Source organism: Glycine soja, chromosome 16 (assembly GCF_004193775.1).
Source record: "Glycine soja cultivar W05 chromosome 16, ASM419377v2, whole genome shotgun sequence".
Lineage (NCBI taxonomy): Eukaryota > Viridiplantae > Streptophyta > Magnoliopsida > Fabales > Fabaceae > Glycine > Glycine soja.
Window position 1 is genome coordinate 34,627,583 of NC_041017.1, and position 15,847 is coordinate 34,643,429.

The 15,847-nt window shown below is 31.6% G+C and overlaps 2 protein-coding genes across 2 annotated transcripts; both read right to left on the bottom strand.

The window, feature by feature from the left end:
• Window positions 1–1,583: 1,583 nt before the first annotated feature.
• Window positions 1,584–3,276, bottom strand: LOC114390098 (isoflavone 7-O-glucosyltransferase 1-like). The gene has a single exon (XM_028350782.1). The coding sequence runs from the start codon at window positions 3,191–3,193 to the stop codon at window positions 1,769–1,771; it is 1,425 nt and encodes a 474-aa protein (XP_028206583.1). The 5' UTR covers window positions 3,194–3,276; the 3' UTR covers window positions 1,584–1,768.
• Window positions 3,277–10,200: 6,924 nt separating this feature from the next.
• On the bottom strand, window positions 10,201–11,904 carry LOC114389413 (isoflavone 7-O-glucosyltransferase 1). The gene has a single exon (XM_028350083.1). It carries the CDS (start codon window positions 11,828–11,830, stop codon window positions 10,406–10,408), a length of 1,425 nt encoding a protein of 474 aa, XP_028205884.1. The 5' UTR covers window positions 11,831–11,904; the 3' UTR covers window positions 10,201–10,405.
• Window positions 11,905–15,847: the final 3,943 nt, after the last annotated feature.

Below are 15,847 nucleotides of genomic sequence, written 5' to 3' on the forward strand. Positions count from 1 at the left end.
TCCCAATCAATATTCAAAAAGAAGAAGAAGAAAAAGCCATGGCCATTTCCACTGGCAAGAGTAAGTCTAGACCCACAGGAGCTCTACTGAATAGATAAAATTAACAACAGACTACATGAAAGAGTCGATATTTTAAAAATAATACAATATATAGTGATATTCTAGCTAAATAAAAATATAATTTAGCCATTATTTTGTTATAATTTTTTTGGTATTTTTTTTTATAAAAAAGTTACATCTCTAATTTCTACCATCATGTAAAAATAATTTTGGCTTAAAAAATATTTTTTTAGAATAAAAGAGTCAGTCAGTATGATAAAATGAGTGTGTCAAGGATCTAGTTTAGTTTCGAAAATGAGACCATTAATTATTCATTAATTAAAATAAATATTTCAAAATATTAATTAAAGGATATTTAATATTTTTTTAAAATAATTTTAATTTTTCAAAACTAAAAGTAGATATTTTTGTAAAATTTAATTTATGAAATATTTTACATTTATTTAATATCTTCAAAACTAAATCATAAGGGTACTGAACTAATGATATAAAATTAATAATTAATTTGTTTCTTCCATTATTTAATTATATTGTAAAATTAATAGTATAATTATATTTATATTGTACATACCATATTTTATAAAAAAAAGAGATAAAAGTATAAAATAAAATATAATATTACAAAATTATTATGGGAATAATATAACTTAAATAATCACATCCACCCAATCTGCCCGTAAAAAAAATATGATAGCATATTTTATTATCGATAAATACTAATTATTAATTTTTAATAAAAGAGATCAAATTTATATTTTTTATTTCTTTTTTAATTCCTCAACCAACTTTATATTTTCAAGTGTGTTGAGACGTAACACTCATATTTATATCCTTTTTGTTATATACACTCATATTTATATAATACACTTCTACTTTTAATAGAAAATTTTATTTTGATACTTTCTCTTCTTTTGAGTGTCAGTGCTTTAAAAAAATTGTTCTTTTTTATTATACGTACCTTTATCTATTATCTAAGTTTTAATCAGCTTATACATTTATTATAAAAATAGAAATGGAAAACAATTTGTATATATTTACTCTGAAATAGAAAGAAAAAATGATACTTCTCGTTATCTCATAACGTGTGATATTTCATAAGAAAAAATAATAAATACATACAAAATTAATTGTTATCGAATGCAGTACTACATACACTCTTTTAACTCATACAAAAAATACACTCTTTTTAATTTTATATACAATTGTGCAATAAATACTTGACACATTATTATGTTTCATTAAATAATTACATACAAATTTAAATGTTAAACAAGTAATGTACATTAAATATATATTAACAACACTAACAAAATATATATATATATATATATTAACAGCATAATAAATTATTGATTGTCTTAATTTACTCTTTTGAAGAGAAGAACTAGAGAGAAACTTATCTATACAATTTACTTCTATATATAGCAATTTCATATAATTATGAAAAGGAAAGAAAGAGAAAGAAACATAATGAGATAACAAATGTACAAACAGAAGAAAGATCGAAGAGACAATGTAATTCATAAACATGATAAATGTTGATATAGTTAGATAGATCATCATTTATAAATCGGTTTTTAAAGGAATCTTTCGAATATCTATACTCTACTATAAATTTAATATGGTATCAGAATTTGTGATAATGAGCCCTAGTTAGAGGAGACATGTTAAGGGTAGTCCCTACGCAGTATAAATTTAATACAAACAGTTAGATGTCAATCATGTTTCCTTTCCACAACTTGATAGCCAACTTATCTAACGTGACGCACGAGGTTCCACCTTCAGCCATTGCTTCCTCAGCCCTTTTTTTCATCTCGAAAACCCTTTGTCTAATCTCTTTTCCCTTTACCGAGTCCATCAGTTCCCTGACTCGGTCCCCCAACTCTGTTGCACTCACCAACCCATCTTTGTTCTCGTTCACCTCCAAAGCCACCTTCATTTCCTTCACCATAATCACCCTATTCATCTTCTGCTCCGCGTAGAGGGGCCACGCCACCATCGGCACCCCTTCACACACTGCTTCCAACACCGAGTTCCACCCGCAGTGAGTCACGAACCCACCCACCGAGTCATGACTCAGTAACTGAACCTGTGGGGCCCAGTTTCTCATTATCAGCCCCTTCTCTTTGGTCCTCTCCAGAAACCCTTCTGGCATCAACTCGTCCAGACTCAGTTCCTCCATCGAGTCAGCATCATCCAACCTGGACCTCACAACCCACAAGAACCTTTGCTCACTCTTCTCCAACCCAATGGCTATCTCCTTCAACTGAGCCCTAGAAAACCTTCCGAGGCTTCCGAAACTCAGCAACACGACGCTCTGACTCGGTTGCGAGTCTAGCCAACTCAGGCACCCTTTGTCTTCTTCATACGGTGCAGAGATCAACGGTCCGATAAAAAACAAAGGCGGCAACGTCCCATCTTTGCATAACGCCCTGATGGATTTCTCTTCAAGGGCTTCAAACGTGTTTGCTATAATGCCAACACTGCACCTCATGTTTTCCGCTACCTGAAGCAAGGACTGGTAGCTTTCACTCGAAGGGTCTTTGGCCTCGTTTGGAAAATCGTCGGTGGAGATTGTGGGTAATCCAGGGATTTGAATCTGCAGCGGTTGGTCTTTGACCTTCTCTCTAGTAACGGTTTGGTGAATGGTTGGTAAACGAAGGAGTAGAGAGAGAAAGGACGCGCATGAAGCGAAGTAGAAGTAAGTGGGGACGTTGTTGTTGAGATTTTCAGTGAGGGCTTTGGGGTCGTTGAAGTTCATGAAGTCAATGACGAGGGCTTTGAGGTTCGAGGCTTTGGCGAGGGTTTGGAGGGCAACGGCGAGGTTTTGCGTGCTGTGGCGGGTGAGTTCGATGGAGAGGATGTGAGAGGGGAGGGAAGGAGTGGAGGGGGGGAGTGTGGCGAAGGGGGCGTGGTGGAATGTGATGGCGGGGGTCGTGGCGGTGACGGTGGCGATGTATCGAGCATTAGAGTTGCAGGAGACGCTGGTGGTGGAAGAGGTGGTGGTTGGAGTGAGGATGAGGATAGTGATGGAAAGTGAAGGGTGGTGAGTTAGTATGAGTTTGCCTAGCTCCACCATGGAAACTAGGTGTCCCCTTAGAACATTAGGGTATAGAACAATGGTGTCTTTCATGTTTGAAAAGTGATGAGATTTTGAGATGGATTTGGTTCTTTGGATGGAGTTCAAGGGAGATGTTAGCTCTATGTATTTATGGTGACGGAGAGTGAGCCATCTAACAGACTAATAGTCTTACTATTTTATTACACTAACTTTTTCACAAATGATTATGGGTTTATTTATATTATATATATAAAAAATACTACTCCACATGTTATTATGGAGTATTCTTAGACATTAATTTGAAATTATGAGGTCCGCATGATTTTTATTACTCTGTTGTTCTCATTATAATTTAGTGTAAGAAGAAAAAATTCTCAAAATATTTACAAAATTTGAATTTATTGAATTTATTTGAAAAAAAATGTTCTTAATAAAGGACTTTTATTTTAATTTTTTTAATATCATATTTTTTTTACTTTATATATCTTATGATATTGATGATATGTACAATAAAATAAAATGAATTAATAATGATAATATTAATTTTATAAAATTGTTATTTTTTTTATTTATTAGTCCTTTTTGGATTGTGTAAAATAATTTAAGATTACTAACTATTTTTCATAAAGCTTTGTTGATTGATGGAAGAGGATTAAGCAGAAGGATTTGAGCTTTAACAGTATGAAAGCTATCATTGAGGCCTTTTAAGAAACAGATAACATATTCAGTTTTTATACTGTTTCATAGTTTTGGTGAGATTACAATTAAGAATAATTAGAATTACAAATACAAGGCTTGCGATCCTTTAGAAAGATGTATCAATATGACGTAACTTGTAAGGCTTTGATACTCTCAATGAATAGAGAAAAATATAGATACATGAAGTTTTGGTTCGATTAACGATTTGGGAGAGTTTTTTTAAAAATTCAATCCTTTCCTTTTCTTCAATCAACGGTTGAAGGAGGAAAATATGGTATGCCACAGACTTCAACAACTATTATCTTCTTTTATTCTTTGTGAAAAACTTTTAGTACCTTCTATTTTTTTTATATGATTAAAATTGAAGCGCCAGTACAAGTACCACAAGTAGCTAGAGTAACGTGTCCCCTCCAATTCACCAACACCAATCACCATGGACACACCATCATTATCCATCTTCAAGACTCTAAAATAACATGGAGTGTAAGATGTGAAGAACTCCTTCATGAGTATAACATGCAGTGTAGTACTACTATCAAATTATTCACATGCTCTAATCAGATACAAGATTAAGCGAATCAGGATCATGGGAAATAACAAGATCATCATTAATAGCAGTAGTCACACGGTCATCATCATGATCCTTCTCTTTTTGCTTACCCTTAATATCTTTATTTTCCTTCTTTCATATAAAACAATTCCTCTGGACATGCCTTGTTCTTTGACAATAATAACAATCAACATTCTTGTATCGAAACCTAGACTTGCTTCTGCTTTTGTCTATATCACCCTTCATATGTGCCTCCATCATTCAAGCAAGTAGAAAAACAACCCCATAACCAAAGAGTTCTGATACCACTCTGATGGGGAAATAGACCAACACAATAACAAACTCTATAACAGAGTAATAAGCAGTGAGAACTGAAAATAAATTTTTCCAAACTTGCAAGAACTTGTGAGAAACATCAATAAAATATAGAGTGCAATATAGAAATTAAGGAAAAAATAGAAACACAATTTGTTTAATGTGAAAAATTTCTCAATGCAAGTGTAAAAACCACGAGTCGTTCATACCAAAGAAATAATTTCACTATAATCAATGAAGATACAAGAGAACCTTCAACAAGTGTATTAACACGTACTACAAACAGTCAAATCAAAACAAATCTTCAATTAGTACAATAAAGACAAAAAGATAACCCTAAAATAGAGAGCAGATAATACAAAACACTTATCTCTCTCTACAAAGATCCTTTTTCCGATCCAACCAAAAAATTTGAAGTATCACCCTTGTAGAACTTGTTGTACAAAAATCAATCTAATCTAACGAAGAACGAATTCGCAGTTACAATCTAAAAAATGCTCTCTGGTGCGTATGCAAAAATCATAATGATTTTCTCTCTCCTTCTTTCTCCCTCAATGATTTGTAACTCTTTTTCTTTCTCGAATGAGTTTCTCTTACTATATCTAACTATGTGTCTGTCTCTCTAATGTGACTCCTCTTCACTTAAATAAGTGAGATAAAATGAATATTCTTATTTGGGTTTTTACTCCACATAGGAATGAAGTCCAAAAAAAATTCAATCGTATTTTACTAAAAACTAAATAAATGAGAATTAAAATAAATATAAAGAAACAAAATTTATGATCAAACATTTAAATTAAATTTAGGATGTTTTCCTTTTTTTTTCTTCTTCGACTGATTTCCCTTTTCACATAGGTAATAAGAATATTTCAAAAATGGTGATACCACATTTTAAGTCTCATTTCAAAAATCAATTCAAAATTTTTTACATCTGGAGTTTACATTTATGCTGATGGAATCTTTTAGCTTACACTCCTAATTATAAACGAAAAGGACAACCAATGAGGCCTAATTAAGCCTCGTCTTTAGCCGACTCGTTACGGTCTTCATGGACATCACATGTGCATCATACGATACAAAGAAACACAGAAACAAATGAAGTGAGATACATCCCATATTATGCTCAAAGTATGACAATGGAGACAGTATTACAAAAATCAAGAACATACAGGCTTTAAAATACACATTTGATAAGGTAGTATGCAAGGCGTAAGAATTATTTGCTAACTATAACACCTAAAAAATGACACTTGAATATAAGGTGTAAAACCAATGATACATTTTGGAACCTACTTCAAAGCTAATAATTAAATAATATTGTGGGAATGGGATAGATTTTTCTTTGTTTGCACAAAACACACACACACACAAAGTTTCATAATTTTTTCTTTTGCACGGCAAAAAGCATCACATACATAACTTGTAGCAAACTTAAACTTCATAAATGACTTTAATGGCTAATAAATATATTAACCCACAACTGGCCTTAGAAGCCCTTCAAGAGAATTCAACTTAAAGAAGTCTACTAGTTTAAAGTTCAAAAACCAAATGGATAAGACAATAAGAGCATGTTTAGGATAGCTGAAATATTCTTGAGATTTCACAGTTGTGTTTTTAGAGCAAAAGCGTTGTTTCCAAAATAAGTTGTGTTTGGTACAATAGCTGAAATTTGTGATAAAAAAAATTCTAAAAAATAAGGTATCTTTTTTTTTATCTAAAAAGTTGTAGCTTATGATTATATTTTAACAATTTTCTTTATTTCTTGTCAGTTGTTTTCATGTTCTTTTACTGTATAAAAGTTGATTTATTTTGTTACATCCAAACGAAATTAATTACCATAAAATATTTGTTCAACAAATTTACCTAAACAAAAACTTATAATCAATTATAAATATAATAAATTATTATTGTAATAATATAATTTTCACTACAATCCAAAACATACCCTAAATAACCCATGCCCCAATGTTTGAACTTACAATATTCCAAATCATAAACAAAAAGAGAAGCCAATGATACCTAACTACCTAAGCCTCGTCTTCAACCCACACTCCTTATAGGGTCTTGATAGATTTCACCTATACATCATATATGCCATACGAAGAACACAAAGAAACAATTGGAGTGATATATATGCATCCCACATCATGCTCAAAGTATGGAAAATAGAGATAGGTAGAACACGCACATAACAACTAGAATATATCAATCATAATTAGCACAATATTAGACAAGTCAAGAATATATAATGTGTAACATACACATTTAAGAATATAGATTGTAAAGCGTAACAATTATTGACTAACAAGAGTACGTAAAAAATGGTGCCTGAATATATGATATAAAAACAATTACACATTGTGACACCCTTTATTCCAAAGCGAATTATCAAATAAAATAATATTGAGGAAATATGAAATATTTTTATTTCTTTTTTAGAATAGCACAAACTTTTATATCCTTTTTCTTTTGCATGACAAAATGCATAAGTTTGTAACAAGACGCCTTCTACCATGGAAAAGGGATATATAGGTCATGTAATAACATGGGGAATTTTTCTCAGCCTTTGAATTTATCTCTGTTACTCAATGGATCGCCTTCTTATCCTGATCTCAACCGTAAGAAATCACTTTTTACAAAGTTTTAGCGGTACTCCATGAACATGGATATCCAAAAAAAAAATCTGGACTAAAAAGAGATCCTTTTTCTCTCTCTAGCTTAACAACAACTTTCTTCTTTCACTTGTTTCCCTGCATGCTTGAAGCTAACAAGGTGCTACTCTTCATTCTTAAGTTAAATTTAAACAAAGCTTTAACATGTTGCAGTCCCATAATGCCCATTGCACTCCCTTTCAGTTTCATATTCAACAAAATTAAAACCACGAAAAGGAGAATCACCAAATGAGTCATGCAAAATCCAGTTTTAGCATAAAATGGAACAAATTTGATTTTTTTTTTAAAAGAGGAAAAACAGGTCAATATAGGAACATAGTTGGCATGGGAGAAACATCAGTGTAGTCGATGCTGCCAACCGAATGGAATGGTAGAAATCTACATAGAATATAAGGTTCAATTTTTTTATCTCACATTCAATGCTCTTAGTCTTCCCTATCACTACTACAAGAGTTACAGGTTATAATATATTTTTAAAAAAAAATAAAAAATGATAATTGATCCTTTGAAGTGACCAACCACGACGAAAATCTTGAAACAATGACATGGCAGGAATTATGGCTAAAGATGAGGTTTATGAAATAAAATTGATTCTGCTCACAGAACAACAATGAAAAAAAATACATAAAGATCGTATTGTCCAAATTTAATCTCAGTCTCACCAGTCACTGCGTGGGATACTGTGTTTGTAAGTGTTTGTAAAAAACAATCCCTACAGTTGAGACTAGGAAAAAAATGTTTGTAAAAAAAATTCCCTATATAATTGAGACTAGGAAAAAAAATGTGATTCATTGAGTTGATGTATCCAAAAGTTGAACAAAAATTCCCATGGTACATGCCTACGCCACTTTCTGATGCTAGGTGTCTTGTAACAAACTTAAACTTCATAAATGACTTTAATGGCTAACAAAGATATTGGCCAACAATGACTAACAAGACGGTTTTTAGCGTGAGAAAATGAAGTAAGTTTTTCACACTGTGGGAAACAAAATTTACACCGTTAGATATATTTTTTTTAAATCAAAGGCAGAAATTATTTGCTCTTTTTTCCATTTTTTTCATTTTTTCTCTCTTTCACAAACTAAGTGTATAATGACATATTAAATGTTCATAAATAATTTTTCTAAAACAAAGAAAAATAAGAGATTAAAAATAATAAAAAATGATAGATATAATAAATATTTGATTTATTAAAAAGATAAAAATGAAAGGCATTGATAACTGCTAAATAATTGTATTTTGATAGTAGAAAATTAGTCAAATATTAGCCTGAAATTAATTATTTAGTAGTTATTTGTGATTAAAAGTTAGAAAATTAATTAAATTGAATTTTTGGGTGCAGATATAAAAATTGGAGGTGTAACAAGCAAAAAGGGCAAAAAAATTGAAGAAAAGAAGAAAATTTGAAAAAGGCCCAATCCAATACGCGCGCTCAGCGCGCGTCACGGGCTAAGCGGGCCAGGAAGTACACTCGCTAAGCGCAGGGTGTCACGCTAAGCGTGCCTACAAAGGCCCAAAGCCCACTTCAGCAGCTATAAATAGAGAGTCAGTCCAAGGGACAAAGACACCACCACAGAACCCCCTCTCCTAGGGGTTTCATTTACTCTCTTTCTTTCACCCCATCCTCTCATTGTAAAGCCCTCATGACCATGAGTGGCTAATCCCCCTAGCTAGGGCCTGGCAGGCCTAAAAAGCCAATGATGTATGGAGCATTTCAAGAGTTATCGATAAAAAGAGGAATTCCCTCCAGGTTCTTTATTTATTTACCGTTCTTTCTTTTTACATCCTGTATCTCTGAACTTGCTTTCTGTTAGGGTTTAGTCCACTCGGGAGAGGGTAAAACCTAATTAGGGGTAAGGAATGAATACTTGAATCTGTTTTAAGGGTTAGGCCACTCGGGAGAGGGTAACGCTTAAGAGAACACTAAAAGGAGGAAATTATCGGGTTATCTTTTAGAGGGTTTTTCTTCCAGTATCTTTTATCTGCTTTTCTTTCTTGCTTATTCTGCATCTCGGACTTTGTTTCCTGTTAGTCTTTAGGCCACTCGGGAGAGGGTAAAGCCTAATTAGGGATAAGGAATGAATGTGTGAATCGGTTTTAAGGGTTAGGCCACTCGGGAGAGGGTAACGCTTAATAGAACAATTAAAGAAAGAAATTATTGGGTTAGCATGACTTAATGCCCCAATGCCCATGCTTTAGCAAACATCTAGAATGTAATCCTAATGCATCTTAGTTATTAAGTCTTCGCAAAGGGCATTTGGAAGATAGGTAATTAAGGTAGGCTTGTCATCGTGAGGCATCAGGGGCAAGTAAATGGATAGATGTGGGGCAGAATTAGTTCACTGGTATTGATAACAGACAAATCCAGAATCCATATATCTAGGCTAATTAGACTTGTCAGGTTTTAGCGATTTTAATATATAGATTTTATTCTTTATTTTTATTGTTGGTCTTTCTTAGAAGTAGTTATTCCTTATTTTACTATCGGGTTTTAGGAGTAAGCAATTATATTTAGTAGATTTAGATTTTAATTATTTGAATTTCGTAGAAGTAGTTATCTTTATTGCAATTTAAATATTTTATCCTCTAATCTATCTTTAAATCTTTTAGCTTATCTTATCTATTATCTTTATCTTTTATTTTAAATTTTAAATCTTTTAGCTTATCTTATCTATTATCTTTATCTTTTATTTTAAATTTTAAATTTCCTTTATCTTATCTATTATCCTTATCTTTTATTTTAAATTTTAAATTTCTTATCCCTTGCTAGATTTAGATTATTTTAACTAAATTTACAATTTACAAACTGAAAAGTACTTCACATAATTGCAACAAAATCCCTGTGGTACGACACTCGGCTTACCGAGAAATTATTACTACGAGCGATTTGGTACACTTGCCAAAGAGCTAACAGGCATCATAAATTTTTAGATGAGCAAGGATCACTAATCTGAAACAAATTCAACTTAAAAAATTAAGTCTACAAGTTTAAAGTTTGGAAACCAAATGGTAGAATTTTTAGAGGACAAGTCAATGTCAAACTGAGAATCAACTCTGTTTCCACAGCTTAGCCAACTTATCCAACGAAGCACGTGATGTTCCGCCTTCAGCCATTGCTTCCGCAGCACTCATTTTCATCTTGAAAATCCTCTGACGAATCTCTTTCCCTTTGTCTGATTCCATGAGTTCCCTAACTCGGTCCCCCAACTCAGTCGAACTCACGAACCCATCCTTGTTCTCGTTCACCGCCAAAGCCACCTTCATTTCCTTCACCATAACCATCCTGTTCATCTTCTGCTCCGCGTAGAGAGGCCACGCCACCATCGGCACCCCTTCACACACCGCTTCCAACACCGAGTTCCAACCGCAGTGAGTCACGAACCCACCCACCGAGTCGTGACTCAGAATCGCCGCCTGTGGGGCCCAGTCCCTCACCACCATTCCCTTCTCCTTGGTCCTCTCCAAAAACCCTTCTGGCAGCAACTCGTCCAGACTCAGTTCCTCCGCCGAGTCATCAGCACCACCCAACTCGGTTCTCACAACCCACAAGAACCTTTGCTCACTCTTCTCCAACCCAATAGCTATCTCCTTCAACTGAGCCCTCGAGAACCTTCCCATGCTTCCGAAACACAGCAACACGACGCTCTGACTCGGTTGCAAGTTTAGCCAACTCAGACACCCTTTGTCTTCTTCTCCATACGGTGCAGAAATCACGGGTCCGACACAAAACAAGGGTGGTGGTACTGTCGCATCCTCACTTAACGCTCTGATGGCTTCTTCTTCAATGGCTTCAAATGTGTTTACTATAATCCCGGCACCACCCATCATGGTTTCCGCTATCTGAAGGAAGACTTGGCAAGCGTAACTCAAGGGGTCTTTGCATTCGTTTGGAAAATCATCGGCTGTAATTGTGGATAATCCAGGGATTTGGATTTGCAAAGGTTGGTCTGTATCCTTTTTTTCTATGAGGGTTGGGTGAATGGTGGGGTAGTAAAGGAGTAAAGCGAGAGTGGAGGCGCCAGAAGTGTAGTAGAAGTAAGTGGGGACGTTGTTGTTGAGATTTTCAGTGAGGGCTTTGGGGTCGTTGAAGTTCATGAAGTCAATGACGATGGCTTTGAGGTTCGAAGCTTTGGCGAGGGTTTGGAGTGCAACGGCGATGTTTTGCGTGCTGTGGCGGGTGAGTTCGAGGGAGAGGAGGTGAGGGGGGAGGAAGGGGGTGTTGAAGGGGAGTGCGGCGAGGGGAACGCGGTGGAACGTGATGGAGGGAGTGGTGGCGGTGACGGTGGCGATGTATTGAGCATTAGAGTCGCAGGCTAAGGTGGTGGTGGTGGTGGAAGGGGTGGTGGGAGGAGTGAGGATGAGAATAGTGATGGAAAGTGAAGGGTGGTGGGTCAGTATGAGTTTTCCCAACTCCACCATGGAAACTAGGTGTCCCCTACCAAGATTAGGGTATAGAACAATGGTGTCTTTCATGTTGGAGAAGAGGTATGAGTTTTTGAAATGGAATTGGATCTAGTTCCAACAAAGATGCTTGCTCTATTTATGGACAGTGAGCCACCCTACTGTTATTTTTTTTTTTTTTAAGGAAAATGTCTGGTGAGCACCGATTGATCTATGATACATCTAAGGATATCGAAGAAAAAAAAATATAGAGAGATTTAATAAAATTTATGGTGCAATAAGAAGAAAGACAAAAAAAGAAAATATTACTCATTTTTTGGACTAACTTTGATGACTTCATATTATAAAGAGAATATTCTTATTTCTTACCAGTAGACACCAAGTAGTGAGTATTAGATGGTTTGGGATTATGATTCTTTCTGCATGATATATTAGTTAAAATTGTTTCTAATTACTTCTCATAAATTAAAATTTTGAATATATTATCTTTATCTTTCAATGTAAGAATTTTTTTTTTTGAAAACAAATTGTTTATCTCTATTTATAATTTTTTTTTAGTTGTCTCTTGCATTAGTTTTCTTTTTAACGAAATATTCTTAATTATTTTACATAAATATTATAAATTAATAAGATAACTAAAAAATTGACTAATATGTTTAGATTAAATTTATAATAAGAAATAATCGATTTTTTTTTTATGATAAAGACAAAACAACACTATTATTTCAAGGTATCACAGTGATCTTGAGGGGTAGAAGTGATTCTTGAAATCTTGAAACTATTTAAATTTAAGGATAATTAAATATATATATATATATATATAAATTATTAACAAATTAAATGTTATTAACTAATTAGTAATTAGTTTTCTTAATTCTTAATATGTATGAATAAGTTAAAAGTGTTTTATATGTGTTTAAGGATGAATATAGTATTTCATAGATATTGGTTGGGATTATAAACACACAATAGTTTCAAATAATTTCTTGACAATCATAACACTTATTTAATATCTATGAGAAACATAAAAATATGGTAAGTGATATAATAAGAAAATAAAATAATAAGTATTAATAAAGTATATAAGATTAGAACGTGTCTAAATATATAATTTTTCTTATATTATTTAATGAGATAATTGTTTATATATATTATAATTATTTTTTGTTCTTTCAGAATGAGAAAAATATAAGAGGAAAATATAAGAGGAGTGATCCACACGCATTTATTTTATTTTTAATAAATTTTAAATAAAAAAAATATGGTGTTAGTATTTTTCAAATGTATTTAGAAGTGAAGAACAAGAAGAGGAAATCTTACTTTTTGATCTTTATTTAACAAGGGATTTATTGGTTCAACTTATTACATATATGCATCAAGTTGGTTTAGAAGTCAAGAACAAGAAGAGAAAATCTTACTTTTTGATCTTTATTTAACAAGTGAGTTATTGGTTTAACTGATTATATATATGCATTTTAAGTTGCTCTAATACTGTTTATTGTGATAATGAAGAACTGTAGTGTCATGAGACATATGGTTCCAATGCAATCAATTGATTTTATAATGCATATACATTCACTATTACACGAAAGTTATTCTACCCCACCGTTTATTGCATCGGTTCAATTCATTAAGAATCGGTGTAAAATAAAATACATTGACATTTTGTAAATTAAAACAAAAAATATTACACCAACTTTATATAAATCAATACAAATTAAATTTATATATTTTAAGTATATATATTAATTGCTATAGAGCCTTTTAAAGAATATATAATAATCTAAATATAAAGTAAACTTTATATTTTAACATAAACAAATATTAATCAATATCCTTATAATATTGATTAAAAATTAATTTTTTTTATTAAAATACATAAAATTATATGATACATAACTTTTTTTCTACATTCTCCTGTAATTCTCATAATAATTTTTTCTTTTAATTCTTTAATCAATACTTAAAAAAAACACTTATTACTAAGACCCTTGACCATATGAAAGCAGGAAGCTGTCGCACACACGAGACGTCCCTTAAGGAAGGGGCCGGGACAATTTAACTTAATGACATTAAGTTAAATACACTTTTTTTGGTTGAATGATTAAGTTAAATACACTACATTGTCAATGTTAAGATATAATAAGAAAAAATATAATATAATATTCATAGTTTTCAAGAAATCTCGAGAAAGTATTATTTTCTCTATAAAACAAGATAATGACTGATTGACTGTTGTCATTTGTCTAGAATTCAGGTACGTTGTTTATTCATGTTAAGTTTTCTTCTCATTGTGGACACTGATAAAACGTGTGGATGTGATGACGGGTTTGTGTTTTTCTACTCTGATAAGAACTATTTTAAAATATTTCTATATGCATAATTAAGTATTTTATAATTTCATACATATTATTTAATACTTAATATTTATTTACTTTATACATATTCCTATTTTATCCCATTAGTGAAGTGTAAAAATAATAAAATAAGGTAATCTCACTATATATTATAAAATTTTTATTCAACATATTATTTAATATAAATTTATAATAATTTTGACTTGTAAATTAAAATTATATTATCGATTAAGATGTTAAATATTAAATATTAGAATTCAAATTATCATAATTTTTAAAATAAATATTCTTTTACTAATTTTAAGAAAAGTAATAACATGACAAAAATTATTTTTTATAATTTAGATAAAATTATACTTTTTATAATTTGTAAAATTCAAAAATAAATTAAAGTTACATTTATAAAATTATACATAATTTTTATAAAATGATGATTTTGCCATTTCAACCTAATTTATATCTTATACTATTATCATCTAATTCATGTCAAATACGAGACAGGATAACACAATAATACCATTGGGCCACAATAATAGGTTTATTGTACACCAAACATTAGACAAGTAAAGTTCATTCTCATCTTATCATATTCTACTCAAATTATATCCTAATTACCAAATAAGCTGTAAGTTTTTTGGGTATTACTCTTTAACTAAAAGTTAAGTTTTCATAAGTGCTTTAGTAATTAAAATTATATTTTTTATAATGTGTTCTCATTTTTAATATTATTTTTATTTACAAAATTTCTATTTATTTATTCCTTAATTATTATCTTTAAAATATATTAAACTAAAATTATGATTTTAGCTCAATAACTCATTCAAATAAATATCAATAAATTAAAGTACGATAATGATTATCAAAATAAAAGTTTAATTTTATGTTTAAAAATATTTTTTTCAAATATATTTGTGAGACTCCAACTTGCACGTCCCTCTCCTCGTCGTGTATAACAGTTCTTCATAGCTGGAAATAATTATTGATGGATTGATGATCCCAAAATAGAATGCATGATTGGGGCGGGTCTGTAAGAAGAGCTTCTTCTAGAACGAACCTTTATGACGAACGAGTAATCAAGATTATCTTTATTGGAAGATCTTCTCGAACGCATGTTTAAGATTACGTGAATGTGGTACACAACATAACATATATATGGAAAGAAATTGACCTTTTAAATAGATTTAAGAGACTATTTTCTGAATTTTGATATTCATTCAAAATAAAGAAATAATAGCCAAGCACCAATTGCCATTTTTAATATATATTTTTTATTATTAAAAAATGATATAAATTTTATTTAATAATTAATAAAGAATATATTATCAAGGTGTCAAATATAATATCAGTTAATATTTCTATTAAGCCTATTTAAGAAAGTAGTTTATATCTATATTAAATAAAGAAATAATTGTCAGAATTTCAATGAGGAGAGGAGCATGGACAGGAAATGTTGTAGAGAATCAGAGTCATATATAGAATTATTGAAGAATCACTTGAGGCTCTGCAGTACTGTAATGGCAGTGAAGTTAACGTGAAGGAAATTGCTTAAGTGGAGGTTGGATTGTTAGATACGATTATTATCTTAATCAAGTTGTTGGATTGATATTTTAATCTATACATGCTGATTGTACTATAAACCTTATGTAATTGTCACTTTTTCTTTTATGGGGGCGTCAGAGTGGGTTAGGGAATTAGAATTGGACTTGTGTCATATCCAAAGCCAGTGTTAATA